We start from the raw sequence: 17,827 nt of genomic DNA on the forward strand, positions 1-17,827 counted from the left end.
TGTGGCTGCATGGATAGAGATCTTTGGATGGCAGAAAGTAAAAGGCAAGTAAAATGAAGTTTCGTAGACTGGAAAGTGTGTGTTGGTGCCAATTCGAATTACTATATACATAAATGATTTGGATTTAGGAATACTGGAATTTGCTGACGATGCCAAATTGGTGGGTGGGGTATGGCAAACTGCAACAAGGGCTGGGAAAAACTGCAGGAGGACATATATAGACTGCCAGTTGGGGAGATACTGGTCAGTGTAGATAAATGTGAGTAATACATATTGGAAGTAAGAATAGGGACAGCAAGTGCACCTTAAATGATAAGATTTTACATGGCGTACAGGAATTTTGTGCAGTTGCATTAGTTTTAAAAAGGTGCCAGCACAGTATTTAACACCATAAAAGTGGCACACAGAATTCGGTGTTATGTATCCACAGGCATAGAATACAAAAGCAAGGAGGTAATGTTGAACTTGTACAAGGCCTTAGTTAGACTGTAGTTGGCTTACTGTGTACAGTTTTGGCCATCCCATTGCAGGAAAGGTATAAAGCAATGGAAAGGGTGCAGTGTAAATTCACCAGAATGTTATCAGGGAATGGAGAGTTAAGATTTTTTTTTTACCCTATTGAAGCTGAGAAAAGTGACAAGTGGCCAGATGGAGATCTTCAAGATTATTAAGGGTTACTAGTCTATCTGCCATGGCATTGTATAAAGGGAGTCACGCCCAAGTGTAGTCTTTAGGTGAAAATTGATTAGAAGACGGGGAATAATTGGATCTGGAAATGCAGATATAATTCAGTTCCCATTTTGAAGTCATATATTCTGGGTTCCTTATTTTTCTATAACATTACTTCAATTTTATATTATTAAAGTTAAATAACAAAACTTATGGCAATGTGGGAACCAGAGAAGTACAATTGGTTGGACCACAACAGTTTCTTGCAATACAGGCTGAGGATCGGAGATGTGCAAAACTGAGCTGCGACACTGCCACCACTGGCAGGAGGGTGTCATTATAGCTTGACAAATTTACACAATGACAACTTGCATTTATATAGTGTTTTTAACGCAGTAAAATGCCCCAAGGCGCTTCACAGCAGCATTTTCAGATAAAATTTGACACCCAGCCACATCATGAAATATTACAACAGGTGACCAAAAGCTTGGTCAGAGGTAGGTTTTAAGGAGCATGCAAGGAGGGCAGAGATTTAGAGGGGGAGAGTTTTAGGGCGTTGCCATTATAAACGTCGACATGGAATTTATAATGAAAACTCTTGACACAAAAAAGTGTGGTAAAAAGATTTAGACGTCATATTTTTTATATTATAGATAACAGGGTAAATAGTGAAGGTTGTTTCCATGGATTGGCAAGATAGTAATGAAAGGGTACGAAGGTAAGATAAACACAAAATAATTAATTAAAGGGAAGGTTAGAAAAAGTTTCTTTATAAAATTCATAGTTACAATGTGGAATTCTCTGCAACAAACAATTGCTGCTTCTTCTTCTTGTGTCCACGGACAGTCTATACATAGCCCAGCCAGAACTGGACACATTTTTGCACCTTGTTGTTGAATTCGGCAAGATCTGCAACAGTGCAGGGTTCCTCCAACGATGGGCATTGCAGGAGATGTTGCATAGTCTGTGCCTTAGTTCCACATTCACAAGTTGTCGGGCTGGTTGAACATCCCCATTTGCTTAGTGACACCTTTGAGCAACCTACACCGGTCCTAAGTCTGTTAAGGCACTTCCAGGTTGCCCAGTTGCAATTAGCTCCCGGGGAAGGCTTTCATCAAGTAAACTTTCCATCGCTGGGGGTTGTTCAAGACTGGCGAGCCGGTCTTTCCACAAGGCGATGCGGGCTTCAGATGAGGTTGATAGTAATGGAACAACACTGTTCATGAAGCTCTTTCTTGACTTTAGGCAGCTGGATGTAGGTGTATGACAATGCAGAGGGTGTCTCTCATCTGATGTTTGACGGAGTCGTTCTTTCTTGCTGACTACCGTTCTTCTTATATCAGGGGGAGCGATACCCACCAGGATATATAGGCTGTTGGTGTTTGTTGGTTTTAAGCAACCTGTGATAAATCGGCAGCTTGCATTCAGAACGGCATCCATCTTCTTGGCATGAGTAGACCTTTCCCATGCAGGGCAGGCGTATTCGGCAGTGGAATAGCAAAGAGCAAGTGCACTGGTTCGCAATGTTTTGCTGAAGCAGTGCCCTTGAGCACTTGTAAAAGGAAATCAGATAATTGCTTGAAAAAGAGGAATATTAATGGTATATGGGGAACGAGCAGGAGACAGATTAGACTCAGTACTCAGAAAAAATACTGCAAAGATTAGAAATGACAAATGGCTTATTTCTATAATAATTCCAAGTATTAAAATAAGTCACCTGACTGTATGTACTAGTAGACAAAAGCAGGAGATCTCGCATCAGGTCACGGTGCACTGTTCTGTATTCACAACCTTCAACAGTCAAAGTTCGTAGCTGTACACAAGAGAAACAGAACAATGAGCACCTGATGCAAACTGTAATGGTTTAACATCTTGAAATCATAACATTTAAAGATTTAAAGTTCTCTCAAACATGCTTGCATTAAAATTTAGTTAACACTTTAAGTGCATATAGCTTTAAGAAACATTCACATTAATTCAATCCAGTGAGATAAACACCAGGTTTAGTTAATTTAGAATGGACTTACCTCATGCTGTAGCATAACTCGATCAATCAACAGCGCTCGAATATGTTGTTTCTTCCCATGTAACTGTATATTAAACAATTAGAAAAGCAATTTAATCATATTTTAAAAACATCTTTATGTACAATATTGCAAATGTATTTATTTACAGAACATAGTATGGAGGTGGATAAGGAATTGACTGAATAAGAGGAAGCAGCTGATACTTGTTGTGGGAACGATTATAATTTGGGGAGGTGTACTGAGCGGCGTACACCAGGAATCAGTGCCAGTGCTCCTACTGTTTGAGCCACATAAATGATCACAATTTAGAACCTCAAAGTAAGTTGGTCACATACAGAAATTATACCAAATGTGAGTGAAGTAGAATTTAATGAAGCAACGGAAGAATGAGAGACCTGGACAATATTTCCGAGTGAGCAAATCAAAGGCTGATTAAGTTCAATAAATGAGTGTACGGTCTTAAATATTGGAAGAAAAAAAAGAGACATGCTTCCTTAATGAAAGGTGTTGGAAGTAACTATGGAAGAAGCTGAAGATACCAATAGCAAACTCAACACTGACCATTTCCAGTCATTGCAGAGTAACAATTAATAAAAAAAACAAAATGGCAGAGCTATGTTACTAAATCAGTAGAGTACAAGTTTGAGGCCATCATATCGAAGTTGTACAGATGATGTTGTGGACAAGTTGAACCTTGTACAATGCATTTCGTTATCATCGAGGCACAAAGGAAATATTCAAGCCCTGGAAGTGGTGCACAGAAGGACCACGATCCCTAGTGTCAGAGGATGCTGTTATAAAGGAAATGTTCAAAAACTTGGGACTCTTCAGCTTTGAAAGTAGGCAAAATGGAGGATACCTTTTCGAGGTATATGGTAAAAACTTGCATTTATATCAGGGGTGGGCAATTATTTGGGCTGGAGGGCCACTTAACAAGTTTAGGTGAGTGGTTGAGGGCTGTGCACCAATGTTCCCAAGGTGCGTGACCGTGCAGACGTGCAGCAATCGTGAGGTCCTGCGCCAGCTCCTGCAAGAGATATTGCGCGTGCGGCCATGCAGCAAATTTAAAGGGACTGCGCATGATAAAAAAAAGTTAAAGGGAACATTGCATAAACATAAATTCAGATGGTAGTCCCAGCCTGAACAGGACCGGCAGAGAGCTGCGCGGCCACACAGCTTACAGGGAGCGTTGCTGACTACTATATTTTAGTGATCTATGTACATGGATCCCTAAATCTCTTTGGAGCTCCACTGTTCCTAGCTTTTCACCGTTTAAAAAAACTCGGATCTATCCTTTTTGGTCCAAAATGGGTGACTTCACTTCACCTGTGTTGAAATCCATCTGCCACAGTTTTGCCCACTCACTTAATCTATCAATGTCTCTTTGTAATGTTATGCTCCCAGCTATTTACTATGCCACCAATCTTTTGTGTCATCATCAAACTTGGATATATGGCTCTATATGGTATTATCCAAGTCATTAATAAATATAGTGAATAGTTGAGGCCCCAGCACAGATTTTGTGGGACACCACTAGTCACTTCCTTCCAATTTGAGTACATACTCATTATTTCTACTCTCTGTTTTCTACCACCTAACCAACCTCCTAATCAGGTCAATAATTTGCCTTCAATTTTAGCTAACAGTCTCTTATGTGGAACCTTATTGATTGCCTTCTGGAAGTCCATAAAAATGACATCCATAGACATTTCCCTGTCTACTACTTCAGTTCCTTCCTCAAAAAATGAAATTATGTTTGTTAGACATGACTTACCCGTTACAAATCCATGTTGGCTCTCAGTTGAACTGAGACTAAAGAGCCTAAAGAGTGTGTGACGTAATGCAAGACTGGAGGAGGTTGCAGAGGTAGGGAGGGGCAAAGCAGCAGAGGGATTTTAAATTTGATTTAGTAAGCCAGAGTAAGTATGGGTTAATAGGACTTAATGTGAAATAGGATACAGGCTGAGGTTTTGAGAAGTTGGAGTTTATGGTGGGAGAAAGCTGGAAAGCTATCAAAGAGGACATTGCGGAAATAAATTAAGACCAGAGATGACAATAACGTGAATAATAGTTTTTGTGGCAATGGGTGCGAGATGGGGCAGAGGTGGAAATCTAAGAGGTTCTGCTGATGGATTGGCCATGAGATTTAAAACACAGCTCAGGGTCAAACAGCATATTCAGGTTTTGCACACCGTATTTCAGTTTGAGTGAGTAGCAAGGAAGGGGTTAGAGACAGTGGCAAGGACAGGGTGTTTTTGGCAAGGGCTAAAAACTATGGTTTTGCTCCTTTCCGCTGTTCTGTTAGAGGAAATTTCGACTTATCACTTATTAACTGGCAGACAGCTTAATAATAGAGCTGGTCATGGGAAATGGTGGAAGAGATAGGGCTGAGTGTTGTCGGCATAAGTTTAGAAACTAAAACGGTGTCTGCAAGTGATGTCACGAAGGATTCGCATATAGATAAGAAAGGGGAGGGGCCAATGATAAATCTATGTGAAGTTAGGAAGAGAAGTCACTGCTGGCAATGCACTCGCTACAGCGGGACAGGCAGGAATGGAACTACACAAGGGCAAACACATGGAGCTGGACAAACAGAAGAGACACAATGGGGAAGGATGGTGCGGCCGACCATATCAAACGTTGCAGAGGTCGAGGGGGACAAGGAGGAGTAATGCACTACGGTCACATGGATGTCATCTGTAACTGACCTGGGCAACCTCAATGCTGTGAGCAGGGCAGAAGTTGGACTGAATGTATTCAAACGACAAGTTTTGGGAGAGATGGTCTTAGATAAGATATTAAGTGGAACAGGAAAGGTTAATCCAGAGCACTATTTCAAATTAAACTATGATTGCAGAGGTACAAACTGATTAAAAGCAAGTTCAGGAATGATGGCAGGTGTTCCATGTAGGGTAGTGGAGGCAAAAACTCTAGTTTTTTTTTTTCAGTACATAATTTAATTTTCACAATGATTCAATTTTAACAAAATAAAACAAATTTTCTACACATCCATTGCCAAGGTATCAAAGATGAAGCGATTAACTTGCTGCAAGTATTTTGGTTTGAGGTAGTCCTTCAGTTCGCTTAGTGACCCATGCATAGTCTCCATTCTCTCGTCTTGAGGTCTCCATTTATCAGCAATGCTTTAGATGCCACGATTCAGAACGGCATCAAAGATTTCCATGGAATGATGAGACAGATGGGCCAAATGGTCTCACTCATCTGTATATATCTTTTTGAATAAAAAGACCAACTCTGCGCCCCCCATAAAAGGACGTTTACCAATGAATATGACTTGTGAATAAACAGCACACCACAAACGGTAATGGAAATTACAACAGAGGGGAAATAGTGAGTTTGTGCTCTGCAATTGAATAAAATTCCCAAAAAATATACTGCTCATTCAAAAAGTGAATTATAAAATACTTTACCCTGGATCTTAATAGAACTAGAAAACCATATTAGAGTCTCCCCAGCCTTAGATATTAAATGAAAGATCGTAAATAATAATTTTATTTAAAAAAAAGTGTTATCAGTAAGTCATCCTTACCCGGTTCTCCATGGATTTTTTGACAAGGTTAAAGCTTTTCCATCTGGAGTCAAACTCATGCTTATAAGAACCACGAAACTGCAGCAAGTCCCCCATAATCTGAAATGAATAGCGTAATATTTGTTTAACTGTACAAGATACATCAATCCCCTTTCCTCTTCTGAAGGCAGTGACTCATACTGGAGTGTGGTTCTATGGACACAACTTCCATCCATTATCCTGTGGTCATTCTTCATTTGTGAGCTTAGATGGAGAGCATCAGAAGACTACTTTGGCTGTGCAGCATATTCTCCAGAAAAAGTCATTGGACAGAAATTAGGAGGAAACCATGACTGGTTTTCCCTTCCCTAGCCCGAAGACACTGGGGCCAATTATAGCACCCAACTGCTGCTCTTGCTCAGATCAGTAGGCTCAAGTGAGATATAAATATACCACCTTCTTGGTTAGTCATAGAGTTCGCGCCGGCCATCAAGCCCTATCTATTCTAATCCCATTTTCCAGCACTTGGTCCGTAGCCTTGTATGCTATGGCGTTTCAAGTGCTCATCTAAATGCTTCTTGAATGTTGAGGGTTCCTGCCTCTACCACATTTTCAGGCAGTGAGTTCCAGATTCCAACCACCCTCTGGGTGAAAAAGTTTTTCCTCAAATCCCCTCTAAACCTCCTGCCCCTTACCTTGAAACTATGCCCCCTGGTTATTGACCCCTCTACTAAGGGGAAAAGTTCCTTATCTACCCTATCTATGCCCCTCATAATTTTGTACACCTCAATCAGGTCCCCAGTCAGCCTTCTCTGCTCTAAGGAAAACAACCCCAGCCTGTCCAGTCTCTCTTCATAGCTGAAGCGCTCCAGCCCAGGTAACATCCTGGTGAATCTCCTCTGCACCCTCTCCAATGCAATCACATCCTTCCTATAGTGTGGCGACCAGAACTGCACACAGTATTCCAGCTGTGGCCTAACTAGCGTTTTGTACAGCTCCATCATAACCTCCCTGCTCTTATATTCTATGCCTCGGCTAATGAAGGCAAGTATCCCATATGCCTTTTTAACCACCTTATCTACCTGTCCTGCTGCCTTCAGGATCTATGTACATGCCCACCAAGGTCCTTCTGATCCTCTGTCCTTCCTAAGGTCCTACCATTCATTGTGTATTCCCTTGCTTTGTTAATCCTCCCAAAATGCATCACCTCACACTTTTCAGGGTTAAATTTCATTTGCCACTGTTCTGCCCATCTGACCAACCCGTCTATCATCCTGTAGCCTGAGGCTTCCCTCCTCGCTATTTACCACTCCACCAATTTTCGTGTCATCTGCAAACTTACTGATCATACCTCCTATATTCATATCTAAAATCATTAATGTAGACCACAAACAGCAAAGGACCCAGCACCGATCCCTGCGGTACCCCACTGGACACAGGCTTCCAGTCACAAAAACAACCTTCGACCATCACCCTCTGCCTCCTGCCACTAAGCCAATTTTGGATCCAATGTGCCAAATTGCCCTGGGTCCCATGGGCTCTTACCTTCTTGACCAGTCTCCCATGTGGGACTTCGTCAAAAGCCTTACTGAAGTCCATGTAGACTACATCAACTGCACTACTCTCATCCACACACCTAGTCACCCCCTCGAAAAATTCAATCAAATTGGTTAGACATGATCTCCCCCTGACAAAGCCATGTATGACTCAATTCCACTGGGTAGTGCACTTAACTGAGCCATCATGACAGCAAAAGCATAGTTTTAAACTAGTTTCCATTCTCACCTTAATTATGACGAATAAGGACTTTGTGTCATCTTCAGAGTTATCCAACATGTGATCTAAAAGAATAGATAAGGAACAAGTACTTAACATTTTTTCTAGTGTTTTGTTTCTGTCTTTACATTTGTTTTTGCTAAACAGGAAAAAATGTGTTTACAATAAGAAGCATTCTACTTCCTAACCACTTGTCTTTCACGCACTTTTGTGAAAGAGGGAAAAAGAAACAGCGGCTCATTGTATTGGTTTACTCCTTTTGTCTGGACCCTTACCCTGCTGAATGCACAGAACTCTGTAAACAGCACAAATGCTGGGATTAGGATTTTAAAGGCTAGGTGACTTATTAGTAACAAGCTGTTGAAAGGAAAATTTGAAACAAAAATGAACTATATTCTGAGAAAGAACATAGGGTATAGTAGTAATCTTAAATGTCTTCTTGTGTCATATAAAATCTAGAAAATGGTGCTCGTGGTCATCAAAAAGTCTCGAGTCGCACATGAAAGGCTGCTACTTAAAGTTGTAGGATTCAAGGTAAACCTGTGAATGGATAAAAGTTAGGTGAAGGATAGAAGCAGTGGATACTTGATAGGAGAATAATGTCAGGTTAGGCAGTAGGATAACTGCGGAGTGGAGTGGCCTAGGAAATCAGTGTTGGGAAACCTATTGGATTGAATTTACTTTTAATGACGATATCGAACTGAGGAGGGGGGCCACTGAATTTGAAGATAGTCAGAGACCTACATTAATTGCCAGTGGGCGGAACTGTGGCAGATAACACTAAATATGGAGAAGTATGGCGGCCTAGTGGTTATTGTACTGGACTAGCAACTGAGGTTCTAAGTCCTAATCCCACCATTACATGTTGTTCAAATAAATTCAATAAATCTGATCATTTATGGGCTAGCACCAGGAAAAGTGATAAGGAAAGCTGCTAACTGGTTTACTAGCATCATTCAGGGAAGAGAACCTGCCACCCCTAGGGTTTGGCCTACATATCACTTCAATCCCACAACATGTAGTTGACGCACCATTTTCTGAAGTAGCCAGGAAAGTCACTCAGTTGTAAAACCATTGCTAAAAACAGAACACTAAACAAGTATTTATATAGTACATTTAATGTAGTAAAACATCCCAAGGCCCTTCACAGGAGCGTACCCATCACCCCTGTGCTTGCCACTGGCTCCCGGTTAAGCAACGCCTCGATTTCAAAATTCTGATCCTGGTTTTCAAATCCCTCCATGGCCTTGACTCTCCTTATCTCCTTCAGCCCCACAACCCCACTGAGATATCTGCGCTCCTCTAATTCTGCCTTGAGGATGAGTTCATTGAGTGTATTAGGGATGGGTTTCTTGAGCAGTATGTAACTGAACGACCAGGGGGCAAGCAACCTTAGATCTGGTCCTGTGTAACGAGACAGGATTAATTAAAAATGTCCTAGTAAAGGATCCCCTTGAAATGAGTGACCATAACATGGTTGAATTCCATATTCAATTAGAGGGTGAGAAGGTTGGATCTCAAACAAGTGTGCTAAGCTTGAATAAAGGAGACTATGAAGGTATGAGAGCGGAATTGAGTAGAGTGGATTGGGAAAATAGATTAAAGGGTAAGACGATACATGATCAGTGGTGTACATTTAAGGAGTTATTTTACAACTTCCAAAAAAAATATATTCCACTGAGAAGAAAAGGGTGTAAAAGAAAAGACAGCCATCCGTGGCTAAGTAAAGAAATTAAGGATAGTATTCAACTAAAAACAAGGGCATATAAGGTAGCCAAATCTAGTGGGAGGATAGAGGATTGGGAAAACTTTAAAAGACAGCAAAAAATAACAAAAAGATTAAGGGAAGATAGATTATGAAAGTAAATTAGCAAAAAATATAAAAAGATAGTAAGAGTTTTTATAGTTATATAAAAAGAAAAAGGGTGGCTAAAGTAAATGTTGGTCCCTTAGGAGGATGAGACCGGGAAATTAATGGTGGGAAATATGGAGATGGCAAAAACACTGAATGAATATTTTGTATCAGTCTTTACAGTAGAGGACACTAAGAATATCCCAACACTGGACAAGCAGGGGGCTATGGGGGGGGGGGGGGGGGGGGGGAGGAGCTAAACACGATCAAAATCACTAAGGAAGTGGTACTCGGTAAAATAATGGGACTCAAGGTGGATAAATCACTTGGACCTGGTGGCTTACATCCTAGGGTCTTGAGGGAAGTGGCGGTAGGGATTGTGGATGCATTGGTAATAATTTTCCAAAGCTCCCTGGACTCAGCAATGGTCCCGGCAGACTGGAAAACTGCTAATGTAACACCCTTATTTAAAAAGGGCAGTAGACAGAAGGCTGGAAACTATAGACCGGTTAGCCTAACATCTGTGGTAGGTAAAATTTTGGAGTCCATTATTAAGGAGACAGTAACAAGACATTTGGATAATCATAATTTAATAGGACAAAGTCAGCATGGTTTTATGAAGGGGAAGTCATGTTTGACAAAGTTGCTGGAGTTCTTTGAGGAAGTAACATATAGGGTGGATAAAGGGGTGTGGTAAACCACTGTTGTTAGTATTGTTGTTCACCACTGTTGTTAGTACTGTTGTTCACTGTTAGTACTGTTGTTCACTCTTGCATATTGTTGTACTTGTCTGTGCATGCCTCAGCTGACTCCGCCCCTGGCTCCACCCTCATGGCTGGGTATAAAGGTCGCTGCTCGGCAGCCTCCGGCCCTTTTGGATACCAGGCAACCACAAGAGGCGTGCTCTGTTCTTTGGTAATAAAAGCCTGTTTATTACTTTCTCAATCTCCAGTCTTTTGTAGCAATTGATAGTGCATCAATTTTATTACCAAAGTTAAATGTTGGCTGCGGATGCTGATCAACCGATGGCGCAAAACGCTGAGCAGCAGGCGCTGCTGCGAGCCCTCAGACCAACATGCCTGGACCTAGACCCCCAAGAAGCGGGTTCGTCGCCTAAATTCGCACAATGGCTGCGTTGCTTTGAGGCGTATCTGGAAGCCTCGACCGTGACTCTTGATGAAAATAAACTGAAAATCCTGGCCTCGAAAGTGAGCCACCAAGTCTATACTTTAATCCAAGATGCGACGACCTACGCGGCGGCTATCGACCTACTGAAAGGGCAGTATGCACGCCCGGTTAACACGGTCTATGCCAGGCACCTTTTAAGATCTCGCAGACAGCAGCCCGGGGAATCGGTGGAGGCCTTCCTACGGGCACTGCGGGTACTCGGACGTGGCTGCGACTGCAAGGAAGTATCGGCCGCGGCACATGCGGAGGGACTGATACGAGACGCTTTCGTTGCGGGTCTAAGGTCCGACTACTCCCGGCAGAGGCTGCTGGAGAAGGGTGAAATAGACCTGACAAAGGCAGTGTCCCTCGCGCTCTCGCTCGACGCGGCCCACAGAAATATGGACGCTTTCTCCCCTAATCGCCCCGCGCCGTGGACGCCGCAATCTTGGGCCATGGGACCGCCACCTCCGACTGCTGCAGCGATGTCCAAGGCACAAAAATGCTATTTTTGTGGCCAAGCTACACACCCTAGAGCACGCTGCCCCGCGAAGAATGCTACCTGCTCCGGCTGCGGGAAGAAAGGTCACTACGTTAGCGCCTGCAAAGGGAAGACCGCTCACGCCAGCAGCGCCGCGTGCGAACCGTGGGCGCAGCCATCTTGCCCGCCATCTTGGGCTCCCCCAGCCGCGTGGGGATCGGGACCGTGGGTGCCGCCATTTTGTCCGCCATCTTGGACACCTCAGACTTCGGTTACGGGGGACCCGGACTCCACCACCGCCTCATCGGACGACCGCATCGACGCGCTTGAACATACGCTGGCTTCCGTGACGCTGGATCAATCTCTCCCGCATCAACTGTCCAGGTCCATGATGGACATTACGGTAAACGGCCGCGCCACTACCTGCCTTTTTGACAGCGGGAGCACGGAGAGTTTTATACACCCCGACACGGTGCGCAGTTACTCTCTCCCGGTCCTGCCGACGCGTCATCGCATCTCTATGGCTTCCAAAGCCCAGTCAGCGGAAGTCGGTGGCTACTGTATGGTGACTCTTTCAGTGCGGGGTACTGAATACAAAAATTTTAAACTTCTGGTCCTGCCCGATCTCTGCGCTGCCGTCCTACTGGGGTTGGATTTTCAGTGCCACCTTAAGAGTGTCACTTTAGCGTACGGTGGACCCCTCCCCCCTCTCACGGTCTGCAGCCAGCAGTTTTTAAATCGCCCGCCGCGCGCCATTTGCAGCCTCTCCACCCTTAAAGTCTCCCCCCACCCCTCCTTGTTCGCTAACCTCACCCGCGACTGTAAGCCCATCGCTACCAAAAGTAGGCGTTACAGTGCCGGGGATAGGGGTTTCATTAAATCCGAGGTAGCGAGACTCCTGAAGGAAGGGATTATCGAGAGCAGCAATAGCCCATGGCGAGCACAAGTGGTGGTGGTGAAGACTGGCGGTGAAGACTGGCGGAAAACAGCGCCTAGTTATTGACTACAGCCAGACGATCAATCGCTACACCCAGTTGGATGCATACCCACTCCCCCGCATATCTGACATGGTCAATCAGATAGCACAATACAAGGTGTTCTCGACGATTGATCTGAAGTCGGCATATCACCAGCTCCCCATCAGGGCTGAGGACCGCCAGTACACAGCTTTTGAAGCTGACGGTCGGCTCTATCACTTTCTCAGAGTTCCCTTCGGCGTCACCAACGGAGTTTCTGTCTTCCAACGGGAGATGGACCGGATGGTTGACCAGAACGCGCTCCAGGTCACTTTCCCATATCTAGACAACGTCACCATCTGCGGCCACGACCACGACGTTAATCTAGGGAAATTCCTCCGGACGGCCCAGCGGCTGAATCTCACATACAACAAAGACAAATGTATGTTTCGTACTAAGCGCCTTGCTATTCTTGGCTGCGTAGTGGAGAACGGAGTCATCGGCCCAGACCCCGATAGAATGCGCCCTCTTATGGAGCTCCCCCTCCCCCACTGCCAGAAAGCACTGAAGAGATGCCTGGGGTTTTTCCTCTTACTATGCTCAGTGGGTGCCCAACTATGCGGATAAAGCCCGACCCCTCATCAAGTCCGCCTCCTTCCCCCTGACAGCAGAGGCCTGTGCAGCCTTCACTCTCATAAAAAACGATATTGCGAAGGCCACAATGCACGCTGTGGATGAGTCCCTCCCTTTTCAAGTGGAGAGCGACGCATCCGACTTTGCCCTAGCTGCAACCCTTAACCAGGCGGGGAGACCCGTGGCCTTTTTCTCAAGGACCCTCCAGGGCCCCGAGATTCGACACTCCTCTGTTGAAAAGGAGGCCCAGGCCATTGTGGAAGCCGTGTGCCATTGGCGGCATTACCTGGCCGGAAAACGATTTACCCTGCTCACTGACCAGCGTTCAGTAGCTTTTATGTTTCATAATAAGCAGCGGGGCAAAATCAAGAATGACAAGATATTAAGGTGGAGAATCGAACTCTCCACCTACAATTACGATATCTTGTACCGGCCCGGGAAACTCAATGAGCCCCCAGATGCCCTATCACGTGGTACGTGCGCCAACGCGCAGGTTGATAGATTACAGACCCTCCACAATGACCTCTGCCACCCGGGGGTCACCAGGTTCTTCCATTTTATCAAATCCCGTAACCTGCCCTACTCCATCGAGGAGGTCAGGACCATGACCAGGATCTGCCAGATCTGTGCCGAGTGCAAGCCGCATTTTTATAGGCCAGACAGAGCGAGCCTGATCAAAGCCACGCGCCCCTTCGAGCGGCTGAGCATCGATTTTAAAGGGCCCCTCCCCTCCTCTGACCGCAATGTGTACTTCCTCAATATAATTGATGAGTACTCCCGTTTCCCATCCCTTGCTCGGACATGACCAGTGCCACGGTCATTAAATGTCTGAATGACCTCTTCGCATTGTTCGGTTTCCCGAGCTATATCCATAGCGACAGGGGCTCATCTTTTATGAGCGACGAACTTCGGCAGTACCTGCTCGCGAGAGGCATTGCTACAAGCAGGACCACCAGCTACAACCCCCGGGGTAACGGCCAGGTGGAAAGGGAGAATGCGACAGATTAAGTTTAAAAGGACTGCCTTCCAGACTAAGGGCCTTCCGACCTCCCGCTGGCAGGAGGTCCTCCCTGCGGCGCTCCATTCCATTCGGTCGCTGCTCTGTACACCCACCAATGCCACTCCTCACGAGAGAATGTTCTCCTTCCCCAGGAAGTCCACGTCGGGGATTTCGCTACCAACATGGCTGACTTCTCCAGGTCCCGTCCTACTGCGGAAGCACGTGAGGACCCATAAGGCGGACTCCCTGGTCGAGAGGGTGAGCCTCCTCCACGCCAACCCGCAGTATGCTTACGTGGTGTACCCGGACGGGCGGGAGGACACAGTCTCCATTCGAGACCTCGCACCTGCGGGTGCTCCTGAAACACCCTCTTCGCCACCCACCGCTATTCCTGCCTACCCCCAGGACACAGTCCCCGCACGAGACCTCGCACCTTCGGGTGCCTCTGAGAGACCACCATCGCCTCCCATTACCCATGCTCTGACCCCTGTAGACGGCATGCAGCAGCCCCAGGGTCCGCCACCTGCTACACCTCCTCTGAACGAGACACCGGGTTCAACGTTGGATGCTGCACCATCACCGCCGCTGTGACGCTCAGGACGGCTTACAAGGCCTCCTGATAGACTTCAGTACACGAATTTTTAGTGCACTTCACCCCGCCGGACTCAATTCTAAACAAGGGGTGAATGTGGTAAACCACTGTTGTTAGTATTGTTGTTTAGTACTGTTGTTCACTGTTAGTACTGTTGTTCACTCTTACATATTGTTGTACTTGTCTGTGCATGCCTCAGCTGACTCCGCCCCTGGCTCCACCCTCATGGCTGGGTATAAAGGTCGCTGCTCGGCAGCCTCCGGCCCTTTTGGATACCAGGCAACCACAAGAGGCGTGCTCTGTTCTTTGGTAATAAAAGCCTGTTTATTACTTTCTCAATCTCCAGTCTTTTGTAGCAATTGATAGTGCATCAAGGGGAACCAGTGGACGTAGTGTATTTAGACTTCCAAAAGGCATTTGACAAGGTGCCACACAAAAGATTATTGCTTAAGATAAAAAATCACGGGATTGGGGGTAATATTCTGGCATGGATAGAGGATTGGCTATCTAACAGAAGGCAGAGAGTTGGGATAAATGGTTCATTCTCAGACTGGCAATCAGTAACTAGTGGTGTACCGCAGGGGTCAGTGCTGGGTCCCCAACTCTTTACAATCTATATTAACGATTTGGAGGAGGGGACCGAGTGTAACATATCAAAGTTTGCAGATGATACTAAGATGGGGGGGAAAGTAGTGAGTGAGGAGGACATAAAAAACCTGCAAGGGGACATAGACAGGCTAAGTAAGTGGGCAGAGATTTGGCAGATGGAATACAATACTGGAAAGTGTGAGGTTATGCACTTTGGCAGGAAAAATCATAGAGCAAGTTATTATCTTAATGGCAAGAAACTGGAAAGTACTGAAGTACAAAGGGATCTGGGGGTCCTGGTGCACGAAACTCAAAAGGTTAGTATGCAGGTGCAGCAAGTGATTAAGAAGGCCAATGGAATGTTGGCTTTCATTGCTAGGGGGATAGAATATAAAAATAGGGAGGTATTGCTTCAGTTGTACAAGGTATTGGTGAGACCGCACCTGGAATACTGCGTACAGTTTTGGTGTCCATACTTAAGAAAGGACATACTTGCTCTCGAGTCAGTACAAAGAAGGTTCACTCGGTTAATCCCGGGGATGAGGGGATGGACATATGAGGAGAGGTTGAGTAGATTGGGACTCTACTCATTGGAGTTCAGAAGAATGAGAGGCGATCTTATTGAAACATATAAGATTGTGAAGGGGTTGGATCGGGTGGATGCGGGGAAGATGTTCCCGATGATGGGTGAAACTAGAACTAGGGGGCATAGTCTTAGAATAAGGGGCTGCTCTTTCAAAACTGAGATGAGGAGGAACTACTTCACTCAGAGGGTGGTAGGTCCATGGAATATGCTGCCCCAAAAAGCAGTAGAAGCTACATCATTACATAAATTTAAAACAGAAATAGACAGTTTCCTAGAAGTAAAGGGGATTAAGGGTTACGGGGAGCGGGCAGGAATTTGGACAGGAGTCTAGGTTCGGATCGGTCATGGTCCCGTGGGTAGCGGAGCGGGCCCAGGGGCCGTGTAGCCTGATCCTGCTCCTATTTCGTGTGTCTAATTCTGTTAGATTCAGGAGATGGTTCTGTGATAGTGGATTGGCAGTTGGGATCGGATCAGCCATGATCATATTGAATGGCGGAGCAGGCTCGAGGGGCCAATTGGCCTACTCCTGCTCCTATTTCTTATGTTCTGCCCTCTTGAGCATCCCTGATCATAAATCGCTCAACCATCAGTGGCCGTGCCTTCAGCTGCCTAAGCCCTAAGCTCTGGAACTCCCTCCCTAAACCTATCCGCCTCTCTACCTTTCTTTCCTCCTTTAAGATGCTCCTTAAAACCTACCTCTTTGACCAAACTTTTGGTCATCTGCCCTAATTTCTTATGTAGCTCAGTGTCAATTTTTTGTCTTATAACACTCCTGTAAAGCACCTTGGGACATCTTACTAGATTAAAGGTGCTATATAAATAGAAGTTGTTGTTGTCAAACAAAATTTGACACCAAGCCACATAAGGAGATATTAGGGCAGAATGACCAAAAGCTTGGTCAAAGAGGTAGGTTTTAAGGAACGCCTTAAAAGGAGGAAAGAGAGGTAGAGAGGTTTAGGGAGGGAACTCCAGAGCTTAGGGCCCTGGCAGCTGAAGGCACGGCTGCCAATGGTTGAGCGATTAAAATTGGGGATGCTCAAGATGCCAGAATTGGAGGTGCGCAGATAACTCGGAGGGTTGTAGGGCTGGAGGAGATTACAGCGAGAGGGAGGGGCGAGGCCATGGAGGGATTTGAAAACAAGGATGAGAAGTTTAATACCGAGGCGCTGCTTAATCGGGAGCCAATGTAAGTCAGTGAGCACAGGGGTGATGGGTGAACAGCACTTGGTGTGAGTTAGGACATGGGCAGCAGAGTTTTGGATGAGCTCAAGTTTACGGAGGGTCGAACGTGGGAGGCCGGCCAGGCGTGCTTTCGAATAGTCAAGTCTAGACGAAAAATACCAGACGATCTATCGGCAGTGACCCAGGCATTAACTTAGGACAAGGCAATCGCAACTCAGTTGGCCCTGTACTCATCAATAACCTGCTTGCTGATGTTTAGTTTGAAGCATCTGTTCCTGAACTCGACACAGCCTTGATCTGGACATGAAGACAAGAGCTAAATCTATGAGACAAGTAGTTGTCCTTGACATCAAGGCAACAATTATTCCTCCATGTTGAACACCACTTGAAGGAAGTACCACCACTGACAAAACTGGCCAAGTCCTTGCGGACATAGATGCCAGACTGCACTTGCAGCAGGTAGAGAGAGAAGCAACACGAGAGAATAACCTACTTGACCTATTGGGGAAACACTATGTAGATAAACCTGTATAATCCCCTTTTAACTGCTGTATTCCCCTCCCCCCGCAAGACAGTTGCAAGCTGAGAGGAATAAGGCATGTTCAGACTTGCCTGCTGCTGAGAGAAGGAAAACCAATCAGGTTCCAGCAGGTGACCAATCCGTGAGTCATCACAGGCTCGCGGGCTTTACGAATTCAGTACTGTATTGAGAGAGTTGGAGTAAAGACCTATTTCTTGTAGCTCGCTGTGTTGCCTATTTCTTTACGTGGGAGACTGTAGTCTCCCACA

At 45.4% G+C, this 17,827-nt stretch overlaps 1 protein-coding gene across 2 annotated transcripts in view; it reads right to left on the bottom strand.

Moving 5' to 3' along the window:
- Window positions 1-17,827, bottom strand: part of LOC147121204 (proteasome activator complex subunit 4-like) — a 187,606-nt gene that overhangs the window by 69,605 nt on the left and 100,174 nt on the right. For both annotated transcript variants that reach the window (XM_085981336.1, XM_085981335.1), the window contains 4 exons: window positions 8,011-8,066; window positions 6,247-6,345; window positions 2,697-2,759; window positions 2,387-2,482 (listed from right to left, as the gene is read on the bottom strand). In XM_085981336.1, the coding sequence (XP_085837462.1) occupies window positions 2,387-2,482; window positions 2,697-2,759; window positions 6,247-6,345; window positions 8,011-8,066 (314 nt within the window). The remainder of the gene's footprint in view (window positions 1-2,386; window positions 2,483-2,696; window positions 2,760-6,246; window positions 6,346-8,010; window positions 8,067-17,827) is intronic.

The sequence above is a fragment of the Somniosus microcephalus genome, chromosome 3, assembly GCF_052327205.1.
Source record: "Somniosus microcephalus isolate GS21.2 chromosome 3, FLI_Smic_1.0, whole genome shotgun sequence".
NCBI lineage: Eukaryota > Metazoa > Chordata > Chondrichthyes > Squaliformes > Somniosidae > Somniosus > Somniosus microcephalus.